A 23,606-nucleotide genomic window follows, 5' to 3' on the forward strand; every position below is an offset into this window, starting at 1 on the left:
GCCCATACACCTTCTCTTTCGAAATCACACTGAAGACATTCACCTTAGGCACATGTTCTATGACTGCGCGGGAAATTTCAGTTCCCCATACGCGTGCATTGTGCCGATTTACTTTTCCGGAGAGATGAAACGTTGCTTCGTCGTGATGAGCAAGTCAGCGAAATCGTCTAGTTCAAATCTTTTGACGAGGTCCTTGCTTATTCCAACATACAAAACGATTGCTCACGTTTAGTAAACGTCATTTTGCCATTATTAATAACCAGGGAAAGGATTTATATGTAAATACATATTTACTTATAAAGCTAATATAATTTATATTTTGCATTATCTTTATGTTTCACAATGTGTAGGGTTGAAAAATCCTACTTTTATTTTCCATATTTTTCCATATTTTAGAGTTTAGTACATATTTTCGTTAATTTCCATATATTTTCCATATTTCATATAAAACAGTCCATATTATATTAGGTTTAACAATAAAACAAAACAAAATTCCATTAACTTTTAAAAATACATTTCAACAATAGAGATTTAAACACATGTTCAGTAATCCCTTTAACATCAGAGTTATTTGAAAATTAGCAGTCCTATCAACAATGGGAAAGTAAGTTACAAAACTGTATTAATTTAATTTAAAATTTTTAACAGACTTCAGTTGTGCAGCTCAACAGTTAAATGCCAGTCAGAGTACACATAGGTTCAGTTTTGTAAATCATACTATAAAGACGGTAAATATGCCAAAAGTACGTCATTCAGTCAATTTAAAATCAAAACTAACAAGTTACATTTCAGAATTTAAAGAAGATGGTTTATCAACTGACAATAAAATATTATTTTGTAATTTGTGTCAGTGTGCAGTATCATCTACACAAAAGTTCCTGGTGCAACAACACATTACAACTAGTAAACATCAGGCCAACAAACAACTAAATTCCAAGCAGAGACAATTGTTTTTAACACAACCAACAACATCGAATGTAAGATCTGAGTTTAACATCGACCTGTGCCGTTCTCTCATCTCTGCTGATATTCCTCTCTACAAACTAAAGAATAAGGTCTTCAGGGAATTCCTTGAAAAATATACTCAACATACAATCCCGGATGAGTCAACACTTAGGAAGACGTATGCTCCATCCATCTACGATGAGACAATACAGAAGATAAGAGATGAAATTAAAGATAGTTCAATTTGGGTTTCCATTGATGAGACTCCCGACAAAGAAGGTAGACTTGTTGGTAATGTAGTTATCGGTTTGTTAAGTGAACAATATTCTGAACGAATTCTTTTACATTGTGATGTTCTAGAAAAGTGCAATAACAAAACTATAGTTAAACTGTTCAACGAAGCTATGGGTATCCTGTGGCCAAAGGGTATTATGTACGATAATGTGTTATTCTTTATTAGCGATGCTGCCCCTTATATGGTCAAAGCTGGACAAGCATTATCTGTTGTATATCCTAAATTGACTCATTTTACTTGTGTGGCGCATGCATTTCATCGTGTGGCAGAAGTGGTCAGAGACAATTTCCCTAAAGTAGATTTGTTGATTTCATCAGTGAAAAAAGTATTTCTCAAAGCTCCCAGTAGAGTTAACGTGTTGAAAGAAATGTACCCTGAAATTCCATTGCCACCAAAGCCAATTTTAACTAGATGGGGTACATGGCTAGAAGCAGTTGAATATTATGCCGAACATATAGACTCTATTAACAATGTTCTCCTTGCATTGGACTCTGAAGATGCAGTCTCAATTGATACTGCGAAAACAGTTACCTGTGACATAAGTGTGAAGAATGACTTAGCTCACATTCAGCATACATTTTCATGCATCATAAAAACGCTCAAAAGTCTCCAAAATAGGCACCTTTCACTATCTGAAAGTTTTGAAATTATAAATAGTACTGTGGAACAACTGAATCGTGGTAGAGGTAAAGTTGCAGATGCAGTAAGAGCTAAGGTGGACACTGTACTTTCAAAAAACCCTGGATATGAAGAACTACAAAAGGTTGTTGCTGTGATGAGTGGTGAATCAACAGTGAAGATTAACTTGGACTTATCCCCAGCAGACATTGTGAAATTGAATTATGTACCAGTTACTTCTTGTGACGTCGAACGCTCTTTTAGTCAGTATAAATCTATCCTCAGAGACAATAGAAGAAGAGTCACTTTTCAGCACTTGAAAGAAATGTTTGTAACCTATTGTTATGGTAACAGACAATAAAAATTGTGTTTTGTTGAAACTACATTGGAAGATAAGGTACGTCCATTATATTTTTTGTTTAGTTTGATTAAAATGTACCAATATTTAACGTACATAGTCATTTTTTTATAATTTTAAGTCCATATTTAATTCCATATTTTGGTAAAAATCCATATTTAATTCCATATTTTGGTAAAAATAACTACATATATATTTACATATTTCATATATTTTTAGTCCATATAAATCCGTTCCCTGTTAATAACTATTGCCACCTAGCGATAAATCATGGCAACTAAGAGCGAGAGGGCTTTTCTTATTAAAAAAAAACTTGGAGAGTTTCTCTCTCTATCGGCAGGTCAATTGCCATGATATGTTGCGACCTTTATATGTTATGAAACTTAAAAATGTTTCACGGACTTATGAATAATCCTGTATATATGTGAACTTTGGTTACAAATATGACTTATGAACTGTTGCGTGGAAAACTTTGTGAAAGTTTCGAATTTAAATTAAATGACTGTGGAAAGATGACAGGCAGAAAAACAATGTTTTATGAAAAGCGGTAAACCGATCAGTTATAGCGGAAGCATGAGTAGTCTGCAATACCATCTTAAACCTTTCCAAGGTGTATCTACGTCTACTAACGTTGCTACTTCCTGTTCGTCTCAACATTGTAGCACAGTCTAGTATATACAGTCACGAAGCTCAATACGTAGTAAATATGGATCCATAGATAGTTGCTAACCACTAGGATCGCTAATATCGCCTCATTACAGACAATGCGAAATAGTACCGGCACAGTCTAGTGTTCCTAGCACCTTGACAACTCAAGCTTCGTGATTGTATATACTAGACTGTGGTTGTAGTACGGTACCTAATAGTGGAGTTTGTACCCTGTGATGAAGAAACTGAAAAAACGAATACATTTGTGAAATATTGTCAACATATTGACTTATTTGGCTGGAGCAAAGAGATGCTTCTGTAAATAAGTGTGAACTGGAATCTTATTTTTTTTTTCCAAACTTTTTATATACCTCATCAGTGTCGATTGCTTCTTAATAATTATTTTGCGCTATACATAAATAAAATTAAAAATATTTGTGAAAAACGTGTGTTCTTCTTCATATGTAATAATAATAATAATAATAATAATAATAATAATAATAATAATAATAAATTTATTTCTTTAATCTGCCAGAACTAAGGCCAGTTAAGGCGCTTGCCTGCCGGTCTGAAGTTGCGTTCGGGCGCGGGTTCGATCCCCGCTTGGGCTGATTACCTGGTTTGGTTTTTTCCGAGGTTTTCCCCCACCGTAATGTGAATACAAGGTAATCTCTGGCGAATCCTCGGCCTCATCTCGCCAAATATCATCTCGCTATCACCAATCTCATCGACGCTAAATAACTTAGTAGTTGATACAGCGTCGTTAAATAACCAACTAAAATAAAAAATAAACTAAGGCCAGTAGGCCTTCTCTAATATTTAGACCGTAAAACAACATGAAAGTGAATAATGAAAGTAAAAGTAAATAATGAAAGTTAGATAAGTAATGTTAGTGAGACAATAATAAACAATGGTAAGAAACAGTAATAATAATGATAATAATAATAATAATAATAATAATAATAATAATAATAATAATAATAATAATAAAGGTAAAGGTAGAGGTATCCCCGTAACATGCCATGAAGGCACTTGGGGGCATGGAGGTAGAGCCCCATACTTTTCATGACCTCGGCACTAGAATGAGGTGGTGTGGTCGGCGCCACGCTCTGACCGCCTTTTACCCCCGGAAAAGACCCGGTACTAATTTTATAGAAGGCTGAGTGAACCTCGGGGCCGTTTAATAATAATAATAATAATAATAATAATAATAATAATAATAATAATGAGATAATTTAAATATTTATTGTGTGTTATATATAACCATTAAACAAATTGAGAAACTTGTAACAGGTATATTTATTAATGAGAATTGTTTGAAAAATATTTCCTTAGTCTATTTTTAAATTGGTTTGATGTCTGAGAGTCCCTGACATTACGCGGTAGGGAATTTCAAAGTCGAGGAATAGTCACAGTGAAAGAACATAAATATGAAGATGTTCGGTGGAAGGGAATGGATAATATTGAAGAGTGTTGTGATCGTGTCTCTAGTTTATGGTAGGTGGATAAATTTTGAAAACGAGCAAGATAGACAGGAGTGGAGAAATGCAATATGTGAAAGAGGAGGGAAAGACAGTGGATTTTCCTGCGATCTTCTAGTCTAAGGCAGGACAACATTTCGAGGGATGATGTTACGTGATCAGCCCGGCGAATATTGCAGACGAAACGGACGCACATATTAAGATCAGTCTCTGCGCCAAAGTAACGCTTAGGTCAGCAAACAGAATATCACAGTAGTCGAAGTGGGGCATCACGAGTGTTTGCACTGAAATCTTTTTCAGGGAAAAGAGTAGAAAATTCTTCAATCGCCTAAACGAGTGGATTAGTGAAAATATATTTTTTTTACAAGTTTCTGCAACTTGAATGTTCCAATTTAAATTTTTATTCACATAAATACCTAGGAATGGAATATGGAATTACTATAAAATAATATTAGGTGATTTTGTTCAAACTTACAAACACTGTTTAAGGGGAGAGGATGGTATTTTTAAAAACTTTTTTCCTATTTCGTGTAAATTATTAATTTGTTGTATGTAGAGAGCTCATAGCTGTGGCAACTCAACCAAATAAAAAAAAATTGGAAAAAAATATTATTTGGGAGCCCAAATTTGAAAAAAATATACCCAATGCAGGATTGTACTAAAACCGATATATCTAAACCGTTTTTAAAGATAGATTCAAACAGTTTTTGCAATGTATTTGCAAAAGTATGTTCTACAAACTGTCTGTAACAGAATTTTGATATATTAGTCCCTACGTTTGTAAAATAAACAATTAAAATTTAGTAACAATTTTCTGATTTCCTTTCTTGCAAACAAACGGACGTATTTTTAAAATGAAATCAATTAACAAAATTCTGTTACAGAGAAAAGTTTCCTAATAGTCTAAAGAATGTGTGTTCTAAATTTCATGCATGTATCTTTAATAGTTCAGAAATTATATCCATTTTGTCTGGCAATGTAGCAAAAAAAAAAAAAAAAAGAAGTTATTGGAAACCGATAAAAGCGGGCGTGTGATTTAAAAATCCATAGCGCGGTAAGTTTAAAAATGACGTCTCAACATCCGATAAGGGCACAAATACCCACAAAATGTTATGCAATGCATTCCATACATATCAAAGGGTATTTTAAAGAAAAAAAAATTAAAAATTTAATTTACCGGAAACAACAATAAAAGTGGGCGAGTGATTTAAAAATCCATAATGCAGGAAGTTTAAAAATGGCGATCCACACATATCACAGAGTATTTTAAAGGATATTTCTTTTTTTGAAAATCTAGTCATTTTTCATCAAAAATACCATCCTCTCCCCTTAAAGTCGATTAAAATTCGATTAACCAGTTAAATAATAAATTGGAGGCATCCGGTTAATCGATCTAAATGTTAGCCAATCGACACTTCTAAACATAACACAATTACAATACTTTTAAAGTAACTGTGCGTTGATAGCTGTAACTGTTACTCATTTACTTTTTGTGTATACTCTATTTTTTTTCATGGAGTGCAGTTTCATAGAAAAGACTTTGCCGACAGACCTTCTACTGCCCCCTACTAATTGGTTGTCATAAATAAATGTCTTCCTTACTATGACGGAAATCTTGTCTTCTCTTGTTAGTAACCAATCACAACCCTCGTTCAGAAGAATTGACAGGTGCCCGTCAAATCCACTGGGAGGCAGAGTTGCCGCATCTTTTCCGAATTCCAAGAATCCCGTCAGTTTCATTGTATAATTTCGAAGGTCATCAGGATTGTGACAACTGTGCAATGTTGGGACTAGGGGACAGGATGGAATTGTCAGAGGTGTTTGTGTAGAAGTCATAAATCTGTAAGTGGGTGTTCAAAGGAGCCACCGAACTGCACTCCTTGAAATAAAATAAGGTATACAGTAATTGTAAGCTCTAATTATTTTCTGCTAAGTAACTGTAACTTAGTTGCTTTTAAAAAGTAACTTACCCAACTCATAAAGAATATCTAATTATGAATAATTAAGCAAGATATTTCTCAAACGTTAGTTAAAACTTCATGGAAATGTAATGCCAGAATATAATTACCTTGACACCGTCCGTTGGTCCAAACGAATTAAAGAACTCCAATAATTGGTCCATAGTGGTTTCTTGAGGAAAACCCTTGCAATAAACTGAGCGAGTATTAAGTTCCTCGCGTCGCTCCTCGTTGAAAACTGGCAATGGGATACATGGATTGCGACGTATTTTCTTCTTATCTTCACTAACCTGTAGACAAAACGCCATTCTCATTCCATTATACGTACAGTAAGGTCCATATAGCACAGTGAAGCTTTTCCTGTAACAATTTATTTTCCCTACAGTCCATGCACAATGTAGGTCTTTGTTGCTCAACTCTAACAGACTGGTAAGAACAGTCACATCCAGTGGCGGTGCGTCAATAAGAGCACAAGAGCACGTGAACAGCTTGTTTCCAGTAATGCACGACTAGTTATCTATATATATATAATATATATATATAATATATATATATATATATAATTTGAACTGGTAATGGAAATTACGGGAAAACGGTTGGACGGATTTTAATAAATGATCCCTCATTTTGAAGCTTGGAACTCAAATTTTTTCGGAAAAATAGTCGTTTTCAGTGAAATGTCAATTTTTAAACATAATTTTCCTATTTTCAAAAATCCATCTGTCGTCAGTTTTGAGAACTAGCTAATAGCATTCACGGCCGACTTGATATTCCCTTCGCTTTTTTGTAAAGGAGAAGCGAAGCGAGCAGCAAGTCGGCCGTGTTGCATTTCAGAATAAAACAAAACACACTACAGTAAACAATATTACACGAAGGCCATGATCTACAAGAATGCTGACATATTTAGAGCTCAAATTAAATTGGTTATTAAAAACTTAACTTACTAAAAATAATTTACAGGTTCGATTCTGTGGTGTGTAATTTTCTGGGTACAGCTGTGTATTGGATATTAAAAACTACAAAACTTGAGGTGGTTTGATGACATTATTACCATTAGAAATGAAATATTATTGTAGTTAATGCCATGATGTGACTATTTTTCATTAATTATACATATTAATGCTATATTGATGATATGAAAGTGAAACGTTTTGGGGTTATATAAGTAGATGTAGAGAATAACTTAAATTAGATTTTGATTTCTATATTTTACTGAGTGGTGGCTATATAGTATATATAGTATATGTTACTGAAAGATATAAAACTTACGTAAGATAATAATATTATTAAAAATCAAATATTTTTATAATTATTAATCAAGTGGGGTTGGGTCTTTTTCATATATTTAATGGCGGTGTGGTGTAGATATTTATATGCGTGGTTCTCTTCAGTATTGGCTCGAGAGAGAGTATCTTTCATTTTTATGGAAGCAAATAACTTTCCGAATGTCTGGTATTCTTCATTGAAAATAAATCTGAAAAAATTTTATTTGAACGTCTAATGAACTTAGTTTGCAGCATTTGCTGCACAAGCCACTAGTATTATTTAATGCCGTATTGACATATGGGGATGTATAATTTCAGAATGGAGAATTTAAACTTCCCGCATCTTGCATAAACTTCTTATGTAAACTTGGCAACATGCGTTCACGTACAAGCCGTGCTCTTTTCAAGAAGGTTACAGGAATTTCACGCGTGCGCGGGAGAAAATTGTCTTTCGCTGGCCGCTTATGACTCGTCAAGAGCACAAAGCGTAAAGATGCGTACACACTTAGCGAACGAACAACGAACGAACGAACGACAAACGAATGCATTCGCTGATTGAAATCTGAACGTGTGTATACGTCGCAGCAAAGGCAAACCGATCATTTGGTTTGCCTTCGGAAGTGATCCGTCGCTTGTCGGTACATCAAAGAAAGTTGGTATTCGTTATGGACGGGATTTGCCACTAGTTTGTAGTTCGTAGCAGAACGCAGCGCTTAGTTCAATTTCACCAACAGGATGTCGAAACTGGAGTGGACGGAAGACGCTGTTATAAATCTTATTAATGCATATACATATGGAGCAGGAAACTTTATGGAATCCCAAGCATTCTACTTACCACACAATAAAGTAAGAAAACATGATGTTTGGGAAGCTATTGGAAAGATGTTTAGCTGCAAGTTAGACGAGTCAAACACTTGAAAAATTTGAAAATTATTTTTGTTTATTTATTTCCAGTGGATACATATTTGTTGTTTATTGTAAGGAGCAGAAGTCAAAAAGAAAACTGAGTCCCTAGTCCCTACTGACATCATTCGGGAGGGAAAGACAGAAGTCCATAAAAAGATCTGGAATGGGGAGTTATGAAGTGTACAAGTCAACTTGGTTCGCGTATAAACATATGTCGTTTCTTTTGGACAAATTCACGCCCAGAAAAAAACAAAGTTCCAACCTTGTGCACACAAAATAATTCATTGGAACCGAAAAGTGCCTTTTCGTAAGCATGATGTGCATTCGACAAACACAGAGAAATCTCTCTTTTTAGTATTTTAAGATAATTATTGTCAGTGAGGTATCCGTATAGTGAAACTTTCCCCTGTCTTGCAGTCGTAACTTAATAAAATCTTCCAGTTCCTCAATTATAGCTATATATCTTTCTGGAACAATTCTGGTAATCAACTGTTTCGACACTTTGAATAAATACATTAAACTTGTATACGAATCTCTTGTAGCGAGATATCGAAGTGTTAATGCTAGCCTTTCCTTTGCTTCTCACCAGCTTGTGTCTTTCTTGGAAATTTTTGGCCCTATTTTGCACAGTAATATTTCGAAGTCAGTTTCTGAAATGCGACAGAAGTTGTGAAACTGTCCCGATTCCATTCGACGTAAATCATGAAGCAAGTCAGTGCCTCTATATTGATTGCGACTTTCGTAGAGTGGCGTCTGACATCATCGCTTTTTGTTTTTTAACTTTCTTTTTATTAAACTACCTATAAGAACAACGGCTTCACTTGCTATAATTATATTTTTGTCTGCCATTATTGCAGATAATCAGCGAACGTGAATGTTTTCTGACCATTTGCGAATGATTTGTACGTTGCTCCAAACAGCGAACGAACAACGAAGTTTCGCTTCATCATTCGTTCGTGTTCGTTCGCTAAGTGTGTACGCACCTTTAAGTGAACAATGAATCTATCCTACAGATGTCAGGTGTATCGATGCCTATCGTTCACGTGCTATATCTCGAGAAGAAAATTTAATAGTTTATATTTTAGCCTGTAGGTGTCAGCATTTCTCACTGTTGGAACGTTTACTTTCAAAATCAAATAATACCTTTTACCACATCAGTGAAATATCTTGGAGTACTTCTAGACAAACGTTTATCTTACAGGCATCACATTCAAAATATAAGAGACAAAGCATTTCAAAGATACATGGCACTCTATCCACTTTTCAAAAGTCTGACTTCAAGGAAAGCGAAAGTCCTGCTGTATACATCAGTCATCAGATCATACATCCACTACTGCTGTGAGATATGGGGCAAGCTCACCCTCGCCACCTGAAGAGTCTGGAAGGAATTCAAAGAGCTGTCTGCAGAACAATCACTGGTGCACACTACCTCACGAACAATGTCAAACTCTACAGTGAACTTCATATACCCTTCCTGGTTGCTCATATTCAAGATCTACAGACTACATACAGGAATAAGCTACTTCATCATGCCAACCCTTTACTAAGAGACATAACATAAATTCAAACAAAATACTTCCGTCTTTGACGGTCTTAGTAACCAACTTTCTTTAACAAAACCTATTTACACTTCAATTTATAAAATCATATTTTTGTAAAAGGCAAGGGTCCAAGAGACCTGGTACTTTTAATAAAAACATCTTAAAACTCAAAAACTAACGTTTACTTTATGTGGATGTGTGTACAGTGCTGCTACGAGAGTGTAGTTTGTGAATTACTATACTGTAGTGTTAGCATAATAGTATAGTTTGGCTTTCAAACACGTGCCATGGATAAATATATGACATATTTATCCATGCACGTGCTGGCTGAATGTGACGGTGGTATAAATTTAAATATCTGTATGGTGGTGTATATTACTTAAGAATAATATTTACTGTATTTATAGTAATCAATCTATGCGATTGGGATTACAGTACTGGTATAGGCTATAGTGTATCAGTGTGTTGTGAACCAAAATATATTACTGAACACAAGCTTTTGTAAATAACGGCACGGTATGTATTAATTTTTAACAAACGTAAACAATGAACTCTGTTCAAGTTATTTTGAACAGTAAAGAACTGGGTAAAGTGGTTTACCAGGAAAAATTGGAAATAAAAAGACTGGGTTTCATCATCATCATCATCATCATCATCATCATCATCATCATCATCATCATTATTATTATTATTATTATTATTATTATTATTATTATTATTATTATTATTGTATGTTATTTTGAATTTATATACGGTTTCTTTGGATAGTCAAACATTAGAATCATGACATTTCATTTTAGGCTAAAAGTACGATTTAAAATTCTCTTCGATTTTGGAACACAAAATTTTGAACACATATAATATTTTATGACGAGCCGCCACTGGTCACATCTCTAATGCCCGCAACACACTTGAACATGTAGTAGTGTTCAAGCAGCATGGAGTTATTTACGTAAAATAAACATTTTAATCAAATTTATAAATTCACGATTAACTCAAAAACCTTAAGCGATGGGAATGTTTTGTAAACAGATTTGAAATTAACTCGAAGTCAACATTGCACTCTAACTTCATGAAATTAACATTGTCGAGATAGGTAGTATTTTCTTACCTTCTGCATGTGTCGTTTGTTGAAGCAAAGGCAGCAAGAAACAATACCACTAATTTCTTAAAATATAATTAAAACACAATAAATTAGATCAGCTGTATGAACACATTTAATGAAGGCTTCTTTAATTAGACATGTTTTAAGGTTACTGCTTCCCCATCATCAATATTAAACAGTGACTGTAATATAATTACTTGAATCGGGGATGTAGAAACAGCACATGTCATGAAATAGTAATATGCGTTGCAAGAGCGGTATGTTGAAGTTTTCATGTTCGAGGAAAAGTTTGAAAAAGCGAACCGTAGTCGAGCTTTTTTAATTTCCGAGAATTGAAAGAAAACATACCGCTCGTGTATCGTACATTATTTTGTGCGAAGATCGTTTATTACATACCTGAAAGAGAAATTTCTAATTAGTTGCAATGAAATCTCCATCTTGGTTTCTGTTCAATGACGGCAAATTTGCAAAACATAAATATCTATCTTCAACATTGTTGCTTTAAAATGTTTTCTGTGTTTACTATACTCCAGCAGGCCGTGATATACGTCTGTCTTTTTTCCCCCAGTCTATGATGAGTCTGGAATCTTGTTGATTTTTTCACGGCTTCCTTAATGTTACTTGCATCACGAATGCAGTAACTTTAGTGGAGTTGTAGACTTTACTTAATTTTTGCAAATATTAAAAACAATAATTAACAGTGCAATTTAGGTGAAATTGCAGTGGTAAGTTTCCAATTTATAATTATTACTATATTGAACGTCTCTAAAAATAATATGTTAAAAGCCTAAAGGAGTAAAATCAATATGTCACTTAAGCGGTAAGAAGAGGGAAATTGTTATGTGTGTTAGGTTGGGAATGCTGAATGTGGAATTTTAGAATTTCCGCGGATTGGTTTTATGCGGAAACCAAGCAAATACGCACGATCTCGCACAAACTAATTTTTTTCAGTAGACACAAAAAAAGGTATTACTGGTAGTAGATCACATCATTGGTTATAGTACTGGCTTCTTCAGACAGAAGCCTAATAGATGTGTCGTTTTATACCAAATTTATTGGAATCTAATGAATTGTTAATGAAATAAATCAATATATATATATATATATATATATATATATATATATATATATATATATATATATATATATATACATACTAGGTTCAAAAAGTTCCCGGAATTTGCTAGCATCATAGAAACAACGTACCTTAAACACTATTCTACAGCATTTCCTTCAAAATAGTTGCCTTCCGCAACAACACACTTTTGCCAACGCGTGTAGAGTTCCTGGAAGCAGGCCTGGAAGCCATTTTGTGAAACCCGTCTTAGTGCTCTCGTCGCGTTTGCGATAACCTCTTCAGCATTGAATCTCCGTCCTTTCAGATGACTTTTCAGACGGGGAAACAGAAAGTAATCAGGTGGTGAGAGATCAGGAGAGTATGGTGGGTGATCCAAAGCAGTTATGTTGTGCCTGGCAAGAAAATTCTTTACAATAATTGCGCGATGAGCAGGTGCATTGTCATGCATAAGGAACCAGTTGTTTTCTACCCACTTTTCTGGACGTTTCCTTCTCACTGCGTCCCAGAGGCGACGGAGGGTTTCTACGTACAATTCTTTCGTTACAGTACGACCTTCTGGAATGAACTCATGGTGCATGAGACCCTGAGAGTCGAAGAAAACTTCCAACATAACTTTGCTTTAAGTGAGCTTAAATGCGACAGGCTCATGTTAGTAGATTTACTGGCATGAAAAAGAACTCCTGCGGGACAAAATTCCGGCACATCCGGCGATGCTGATATAACCTCTGCAGTTGCGAGCGTCGTTAAATAAAACATAACATTTAAAATAACTTTGCCTTTGGAAGTGTGCCTAGGAAATTTTTGTTTCCGAGGAGATGTTTTCGATTTCCACTCAGATGACTGTCGTTTAGGGACTGGGTCGTACAAGTAGCACCAGTTTCATTTTGTTTAAGAAATCACCATCTTCATCAGCCATACTGATCATGTCCCCAGCAAAACACAGAACTTGATGTTTGTACTTTGCTCTGTGGACATAATTACAAAATGCGACGAACAAACGAAACACTATGATAAACAATTGCCTACAACTCAAAACCAATAATTGCCATTATCAACAAACTTTAAGGAAATGACATCATGAATGTTACCAACAAAACAAATGTATAATATCCCTTGTTATATATTAATACGAAAAATGGTAGTAAAATTCCGGGAACTTTTTGAACCTAGTAGTATATATATATATTAGCTTGACATGTACTGTTTCTGCAAGGAATCAAAATTGTAGTATAATAATTTCAGTCCAACTAAAGTTTATTTGTCAAATTAGGGATATAATATATGCATAAGCCTACTGCGTACTTAATACATAAGTTCACCATATAAATGAACTTATTTTTCCACAATAGACCACTGAAGAATATTATTGTAAATTTCTTGATATTCATGTGGTATGTAACGCATTAGTTTGCATATATCGTCAAGCTTCTCTCTTTGAATTGGCACGATTTTGTCTGGATATGCCAATGAAGAAGGTAATATGGTATTCTCCTTTGTACTTACAAGCAAAATTCTCATGGGGGCAGATAAAAAAATAATCTTTTTTCTTCCATCATTTTAATAAAGTCAAAAGAAGTGCTTACACAAATTTTGGCCACTCGAGCGCAATTATGAAGACCGTAAAAAATAAGTTTCCATTGGCCGTTTACAGAAAGAGAACAAAATTTCATGAAACGTTTTACTGGAACAAATATAGCAATTATTGAGTTATTTTTCAACATATTCACCACAGAATTGAGATATCTGTCATTCCGTGGGATCAGTTTTTGTATCCTTGTGTCGTAGATGTCTGCCGTCTGGAATCGGAACCAATGTGTCGGCACATGTCTTTGACATGAGTTGTTTCTGCACACTTCCAGGATTTCACAGGTCTCCAAATGTGAGACGGCTATACTGACATATGTGGTTTCTGCATGAAATGATAGCCCTCTATCAACAGTCCATGAAACTCGAATAAACTCATTTAGCCATAAATAGTGACATTTGTGCTGTTTCTGCAATCCCTGATTCACTTGAATTAATGATTGCAAAAATGTCTTATTGAACATGAATATCTTATTCCTTACAATTACACGTGATAAAAATTTATTTTCAGTTAAAAATTGTTAAAATTGGTGTAAGAATACTAATTTAAAATTTCTTATCATATTAATATATTATGAATTTGTCGTAAGTACAGTAATATTGCATAAAATTGTCTGAAGTAGAATGGACAACGATACAATCTGATTTTACTCATCAGATCATTATTTATTGTATTTTAATTATTTTAAGAATTTAAATTCATGAACACTATTGAACAGTGACCACATTGCATAATTATTTGTCAATACCATTAAAGTTCAATTAATAAAATTTTGCTCTGAAATTTATACTTGATTTGACCTTATATTTGTTGTTATTATTATTATTATTATTATTATTATTATTATTATTATTAATACTAGCCGTACCCGTGCGCTCCGCTGCACCTGTTAGAAATAAATATAAAGTAGTTACATAATTAAAGTAGGACGTTTGATCCAGGGAACATTCATGTTTGATAGAAGGATAAATCGTTTAATATGTTACTTAATTTAAATTGTATTTAAATAATTAAAATGCGGTCATTTTGATCGAGAGAGCAATTATTTGGTGCATTGACAATTCCTTTAACATGTTTCTTAATTGTTATTAAATGCAACCATAGTTTAATGAAGATTGACATATCATTTAGTTTTAATCTGTATACTTTATATTACTTGCTATATGTTTCAGAAGTTACTGTAATAACCAGGGAAAGGATTTATATGTAAATACATATTTACTTATAAAGCTAATATAATTTATATTTTGCATTATCTTTATGTTTCACAATGTGTAGGGTTGAAAAATCCTACTTTTATTTTCCATATTTTTCCATATTTTAGAGTTTAGTACATATTTTCGTTAATTTCCATATATTTTCCATATTTCATATAAAACAGTCCATATTATATTAGGTTTAACAATAAAACAAAACAAAATTCCATTAACTTTTAAAAATACATTTCAACAATAGAGATTTAAACACATGTTCAGTAATCCCTTTAACATCAGAGTTATTTGAAAATTAGCAGTCCTATCAACAATGGGAAAGTAAGTTACAAAACTGTATTAATTTAATTTAAAATTTTTAACAGACTTCAGTTGTGCAGCTCAACAGTTAAATGCCAGTCAGAGTACACATAGGTTCAGTTTTGTAAATCATACTATAAAGACGGTAAATATGCCAAAAGTACGTCATTCAGTCAATTTAAAATCAAAACTAACAAGTTACATTTCAGAATTTAAAGAAGATGGTTTATCAACTGACAATAAAATATTATTTTGTAATTTGTGTCAGTGTGCAGTATCATCTACACAAAAGTTCCTGGTGCAACAACACATTACAACTAGTAAACATCAGGCCAACAAACAACTAAATTCCAAGCAGAGACAATTGTTTTTAACACAACCAACAACATCGAATGTAAGATCTGAGTTTAACATCGACCTGTGCCGTTCTCTCATCTCTGCTGATATTCCTCTCTACAAACTAAAGAATAAGGTCTTCAGGGAATTCCTTGAAAAATATACTCAACATACAATCCCGGATGAGTCAACACTTAGGAAGACGTATGCTCCATCCATCTACGATGAGACAATACAGAAGATAAGAGATGAAATTAAAGATAGTTCAATTTGGGTTTCCATTGATGAGACTCCCGACAAAGAAGGTAGACTTGTTGGTAATGTAGTTATCGGTTTGTTAAGTGAACAATATTCTGAACGCATTCTTTTACATTGTGATGTTCTAGAAAAGTGCAATAACAAAACTATAGTTAAACTGTTCAACGAAGCTATGGGTATCCTGTGGCCAAAGGGTATTATGTACGATAATGTTTTATTCTTTATTACCGATGCTGCCCCTTATATGGTCAAAGCTGGACAAGCATTATCTGTTGTATATCCTAAATTGACTCATTTTACTTGTGTGGCGCATGCATTTCATCGTGTGGCAGAAGTGGTCAGAGACAATTTCCCTAAAGTAGATTTGTTGATTTCATCAGTGAAAAAAGTATTTCTCAAAGCTCCCAGTAGAGTTAACGTGTTGAAAGAAATGTACCCTGAAATTCCATTGCCACCAAAGCCAATTTTAACTAGATGGGGTACATGGCTAGAAGCAGTTGAATATTATGCCGAACATATAGACTCTATTAACAATGTTCTCCTTGCATTGGACTCTGAAGATGCAGTCTCAATTGATACTGCGAAAACAGTTACCTGTGACATAAGTGTGAAGAATGACTTAGCTCACATTCAGCATACATTTTCATGCATCATAAAAACGCTCAAAAGTCTCCAAAATAGGCACCTTTCACTATCTGAAAGTTTTGAAATTATAAATAGTACTGTGGAACAACTGAATCGTGGTAGAGGTAAAGTTGCAGATGCAGTAAGAGCTAAGGTGGACACTGTACTTTCAAAAAACCCTGGATATGAAGAACTACAAAAGGTTGTTGCTGTGATGAGTGGTGAATCAACAGTGAAGATTAACTTGGACTTATCCCCAGCAGACATTGTGAAATTGAATTATGTACCAGTTACTTCTTGTGACGTCGAACGCTCTTTTAGTCAGTATAAATCTATCCTCAGAGACAATAGAAGAAGAGTCACTTTTCAGCACTTGAAAGAAATGTTTGTAACCTATTGTTATGGTAACAGACAATAAAAATTGTGTTTTGTTGAAACTACATTGGAAGATAAGGTACGTCCATTATATTTTTTGTTTAGTTTGATTAAAATGTACCAATATTTAACGTACATAGTCATTTTTTTATAATTTTAAGTCCATATTTAATTCCATATTTTGGTAAAAATCCATATTTAATTCCATATTTTGGTAAAAATAACTACATATATATTTACATATTTCATATATTTTTAGTCCATATAAATCCGTTCCCTGGTAATAACATTGTAGAATTATGTCCATCTAGAGAAACTACACTTTCCAATGGTGAAATAATAATTAAACAATTAATTAGCTTCCGATATTACTTCATACAAACACAGAAACATTCTCTGTAGGCTATGTTTAATAGCTTTCGATTGTTGTTGTCCAAGGCCCCTTATAGACGAAGTCATTTGTTTTTATTTCAGTACAGCGCCTTAGATGGCGTTGTTATTGTAATTTTAAAACTCATTTATCTCATTAAATATCAGTTCTATCAAAATTTTGTATAGAATAAAACTTATCGGAAATTATTTGTAAAGAAACTTTTGTTATGTAACATTTGTCATTAAAATTGATAATAAGGGAGATATTTCGATTTATTTAATTCAAACCCCCTTATAACCCCCCTTTTAAATAAAGTATTTTGAATGCCATATAGCCTAAAATCTAAGTTACAACGAACTTAATTTATATTCCAATTTTCATATAAATCGGTTCAGCCATTATCGCGTGTAAAGGTAACAAACATCCAGACAGACATACAAACAAAAATTTCAAAAAAGCGATTTTCTGTTTCTGGATGGTTAATTATACATGATAACATCAATTATTTTTGGAAAATCGAAAATTACCAGAAAAATTTTGGCTACATTTTTATTATTAGTATAGATTATTATTATTATTATTATTATTATTATTATTATTATTATTATTATTATTATTATTATTATTATTATCGTTACTGTCATCATTATGAGATCCGGTTATAATCTGACTCCTTTGGTGGTTGCTGGGTTTGGCAATGCATTAAAACGGCACCATAAGTTATTACCTCAATGAGTTCAGAAGCTTCCAGGGCTGAGACAATGACATCACAGTCTGTGGTGAGTTTCGACATACGTTGGAATTTCAATATAACATGAAGGAACACCCAGCCATCATCCAGACTTATTTGTTCCTGAAGAAATTTGTCCCTTGGCAGGTTTATATCTCCGAAATAGTACTGCAAGAAGAAACGTGAGATATACCAGTGAGAGGTACCAAATCATGTCTCAGTTTGTGTATGGTCCATTTCAGCAATCTGTGGAGTAGAAAGACGAAACAAGACCTCTGCGCAAGTGGTACTAGGGAGGGCTAGGGCCAATGATGGCTCTGGGAGGAGGTGTTGGTTGAACGAAGCTAGTAATCGCTTGCAGGGATTGGATAATTTCTATCTGAACTCTACCCTACCTTCTACCACAAGCATCTTACCCCTTAGCGGCCTCGAGCTGATGCTGCCCGCAATACACTGCGGCACAGACTCCACCCTCATATGCGTAAAGTTACTCCACAGATTCCTGGGACGGACCATAGAAGAAAGTCCAGTAATGCATTTTTATAAAAACAGCAATCAAAACTTTCTAATGCACGAAAAATCATAAATAAAGTAATTGGTTTGTTGACTACAACATTTCGAACTTACTCGATTTCACCAGAATACAGAACATGGAAGGACAATTCGGGAACTGTACTTAACTTATTTTGCACAAAAAGTGGACTTAATCGGTTTTACTAGTAATAGGACGATATAGACCTACCTAAATACGTAATTAGGTAATAATAATTATTACAAGTGTAATGAGAATAATTTTTCTGTTCTCTCTTCTAGCAGGACAAAAGCGAATTCATGTTATGGACACATTTCAGTCATATAGAGTGATTTTGTTGTTTTTTTGTGAGTGACCATCCATCCCCACATTTTCTGAAAGAGTCCCTCCAATAAGGTTCATGTCCCAACGCAAGTCTTGTCGGAGATTTATTAAAAATGATGCTAATTTGAAATACGTAATTACGGTTTAATGTTTTAATAGTTAGTGTGGTAATTCTACAGAAGAACTAGACCAAAGGAGGCACCATTTTTCTTTCTTTTCTTTTTCACCGGTGGACGGAGGAAGACAAAATATAAAATTTCAATTTTCATTATATAAGAAATATCCTTGGCTAATAGGGTGTTTAAGTTGTTATACCTGTATTCTATTTTGGGTGAAAATGAGTGGTTATGGTCATCTTATGGAGTATTGTCACAAAAGAATTCCATAGAAAAGCTGAGAAACATTTGCTGTTTACAAAAATATAAGGGAAGCAGATTTTTTCAGTCTACCCAATATTTACACCTCAGTTTCACCATTGTTGCGTAGTAGAATAGTATAGAGTACTAAGCATGTGGTTTTACTTTCCGGCACCCATTATTTCCCCCAGAATAACTTATAACTACTCGCCTGTACGTAGTAATGAATGGATGGCCACTATAATGGCACGTGCTGATGCGACATGTCATTTAAGACACTTTATTCATAGACATTTCGCTAGCCCACGTTACGAGCGTGCTAAACTAGCCCCGGCTATCGACTGGTTACTTGTACAGGATTCATATCATATCATATCATATCATATCATATCATATCATAACATAACATAACATACCATACCACATCATACCATACCATAGCATATCATATCATATCATATCATATCATATCATATCATATCATATCATAACATAACATAACATAACATAACATAACATAACATAACATACCATACCACATCATACCATACCATACCATAGCATATCATATCATATCATATCATATCATATCATATCATATCATATCATATCATATCATATCATATATATCATATCATATCATATCATATCATATCATATCATATCATAACATAACATAACATACCATACCACATCATACCATACCATAGCATATCATATCATATCATATCATATCATATCATATCATATCATATCATATCATATCATATCATATCATATCATAACATAACATACCATACCACATCATACCATACCATAGCATATCATATCATATCATATCATATCATATCATATCATATCATATCATATCATATATATCATATCATATCATATCATATCATATCATAACATAACATAACATACCATACCACATCATACCATACCATAGCATATCATATCATATCATATCATATCAAATCATATCATATATATCATATCATATCATATCATATCATATCATATCATATCATATCATAACATAACATAACATACCATACCACATCATACCATACCATAGCATATCATATCATATCATATCATATCATATCATATCATATATATCATATCATATCATATCATATCATATCATATCATAACATAACATACCATACCACATCATACCATACCATAGCATATCATATGATATCATATCATATCATATCATATCATATCATATCATAACATAACATAACATAACATACCATACCACATCATACCATACCATAGCATATCATATCATATCATATATATATCATATCATATCATATCATATCATATCATATCATATCATATCATATCATATCATATCATTATCGTTAACACTGGTTTATGAATACGAAAAACGTTAGTTCGCTGATCATTCACCGGAAGCCCGCGCTAAGAATGTCTATGAATACGGCCCATTTCTCGAGAGGTCCAGGTGCAGACTCTCAGCAGTGGGTGTTTGGGGGCCTGGATTGCACCAGGAAGAAAGCATTTTTAGTGTCAGTGGAGATAGAGATTATTGTCGAAGGAGGTGTATTTCGACATAATTAACAGTCGTGTTTTACATTTAAATAGTGATCCGTTCGTTCGTAACTTTTGATGTGGATAATATAGTGGCAATACATCCATTCATTACTATATGTACAGAACGATCAGATGAGGTGTGGACAATAGTGACGGGGTTTTCACTGTGCCCTGCTGACGCACTCGCGGAGGAACGGTGTGGTGGCAGAGGCGATGATGCAAGCATTCACGTGTTCGTCCTGGCTCGTGTCAAGATTAATGAATCAGTTTCCAAGTGAGTGGCGAGTGACGCGGTACATACTGCGATGTACAGGGACATCATTTTATTTTTACTTCAATTTTTATTGTACCTGCGTTTCTAAATGTACTTGACTTCCACCCCCTTCACTAATGTCCTTGCTAACGTCAGTCACACAAACTTACGGCCGCTGTTGCTAGCAGTGAAGTAGACAGTACAGAGTACAGTGTGTTTCAGAAATATGTTGCGTTTTCTATAGAAGAAAGAGCTTATATTATTGAAGTTAATTTTCACACAGGTATGGTGTGTAGCATAACTGAATTTATCTGTGTGGACTGAGCACAAGCGAAGATTAGAATTACCGAAAGTACGGTACCCTATAATATGGTACGGTACTTAACAGCATTATTTAAACAAGAGTTTTGTTTTACTATTTGTAGGTATGAAGGACGATGATGGTAACTGGAATTACAATATAACCGAAAGTGAACAACAGTTTTTTCACAATTTCTTGATTATATCATTACGGAATATTTTCGTAGAAATGTCATTAATCTGGTAGATAAATTTAGAGCAACAGAGTGTACAGAAAGGAAGAAAAGTGTAAGATGGCCAATAAAGGTGACAGAAGATGCTGTAGAAGATGCTAGAGAAAGCATGCAGCGAGGTCCTAATAAGTCGGTCAAGAAGTTAGCTGTAGAAATTGGGGTTTCTTACGGAAGTGCTCACAAAATTCTCAGGAATAAATTAGGTTAGTAATATGCTGAATAAAGTAGGTAAAAGGTAAAGGTATCCCCGTAACATGCCATGAAGGCACTTGGGGGGCATGGAGGTAGAGCCCCATGCTTTCCGTGACCTCGGCACTAGAATGAGGTGGTGTGGTCGGCACCACGCTCTGACCGCCTTTTACCCCCGGGAAAGACCCGGTACTCAATTTTATAGGAGGCTGAGTGAACCTCGGGGCCGTTCTGAAAGTTTGGCAACGAGAAAAAATCCTGTCACCACCTGGGATCGAACCCCGGACCTTCCAGTCCGTAGCCAGCTGCTCTACCAACTGTGCTACAATAAAGTAGACGTTACATAATGTATATAACCGCCTGAAGACTTGAATTTGTGAAAAAAAAAATTGTTACTATTCTACTGTTTTTTTATAAAATACTGTAAAGTAATGACCAAACTGAAAATCGTAATACTATATTTCCCTGTAACATAAATGGATACACTACTTTTCTCTCCTCCTATAGCTAGTAAAATGATTTGTTTACATATTGCACTAGCAATTCCAAACTCCTGTAATGGAAGGGGCGTAACAATGTTTCCGAGTATAGCCAGGTTAATGTTAAAAATGTTAGTAAAAATAAAGTGATGTCCTTGTATTATACGATGTTTTATTTAAAGGGAAAGTGTGAATGGGTGTAAACTGTGTAATGACTAATAAAATGTTTACTACTAAATAACGTGTACATATTTATGATTCATACGTGTTAACCCAGTGTGCTAGCAAGTACGAAGACGGTTTGAAACACGATTCCCGGATGTAAAAATTCCATCATGTACAACAATACATAATCTTTATAATAGGTTAGATTTCAGGCAACGGGAAGTGTTTAGCCTAAGAAACAAAACAAACAGCGTAGGATTCTCACAGAAGGAACATTAGATTACACTGATCATCGATGGGAACAGTCTCCTAGAAAATCACTTAGGCGCCTTTCACAACAAGTAAGAATTTCTTATGGCTCTGTGCAAAAAGCTACTCAATTATTAAAGTCGTAGCCGTATAAAATAACTAATTGTAAGACATACGCTCTTCAATCTGGTGATTCTACAAGTAGGCGCGCGTTTTGTGAGTGGCGCTGAATAATATTCATAACAAGGGCTCGGAAGTTGATGACCTAAAAGTCACATAAAAGACCTATAAAATGGACTTAAATTTCTGAAAATATGACATTAAAATTTAAAAAATGACCATAATTATAACGGTAAATTATAAAAAAAATAGTATACTTTCATCTATGGAAAATACATTGACACCAAAGTCAGTCACTAGCTGTCGCAAAAAAAACTGTGTCTGCTTTGTTTTCCCTTCAGCATGTTTACGTCTTCACTTGTGAGATACAATATGCTGACTGCGGGCACTGCGGCTGCAGTAGACCTATTTGTGCTGTTGCATTGTAACACATTTAATCAGGAGTCAGGGCTGATGCAACCATCAAGAAAATTCCTATAAGACGCAATCGAATTGCGTAAGCAATCTGCAGCAGATTCTCGAATATAGACTACGACTACAGCGTAAAAAAAATCCGGTCATAAAGAGAAAAGGGCAAAAATGCAACAAAAAGTAGAACATTTCCTAAAAAATGACCAATAGATAATAAAAGACCGAAAAATGCAAAATAATGCAAAATAAAAGTAAGCTATATTGGTTCGTGTTGAAGTGAAACGCGTTTTATTGCATTCTGCATTGTCTGTGATGTCTCAGAAAAAAGATGATATTTCATCAACTTCCGAGCCCTACTCATAACGGACTGGTATACCCACATTTAATATTTTTATGCTCGACCATGCCGAAATGTAGTAATAATTATACACCTGGT

General features: G+C 34.2%; 1 protein-coding gene across 2 annotated transcripts in view; it reads right to left on the reverse strand.

The window, feature by feature from the left end:
• LOC138702193 (la protein homolog) overlaps positions 1-23,606 on the reverse strand; it is a 56,868-nt gene that overhangs the window by 24,283 nt on the left and 8,979 nt on the right. For both annotated transcript variants that reach the window (XM_069829798.1, XM_069829797.1), the window contains exons 3-4: positions 17,988-18,158; positions 6,414-6,593 (exon numbers count right to left, since the gene is read on the reverse strand). In XM_069829798.1, coding sequence (XP_069685899.1) covers positions 6,414-6,593; positions 17,988-18,158 — 351 coding nt within the window. The remainder of the gene's footprint in view (positions 1-6,413; positions 6,594-17,987; positions 18,159-23,606) is intronic.

The sequence above is a fragment of the Periplaneta americana genome, chromosome 6 (genome assembly GCF_040183065.1).
Source record: "Periplaneta americana isolate PAMFEO1 chromosome 6, P.americana_PAMFEO1_priV1, whole genome shotgun sequence".
In the NCBI taxonomy this organism is placed as follows: Eukaryota; Metazoa; Arthropoda; class Insecta; order Blattodea; family Blattidae; genus Periplaneta; species Periplaneta americana.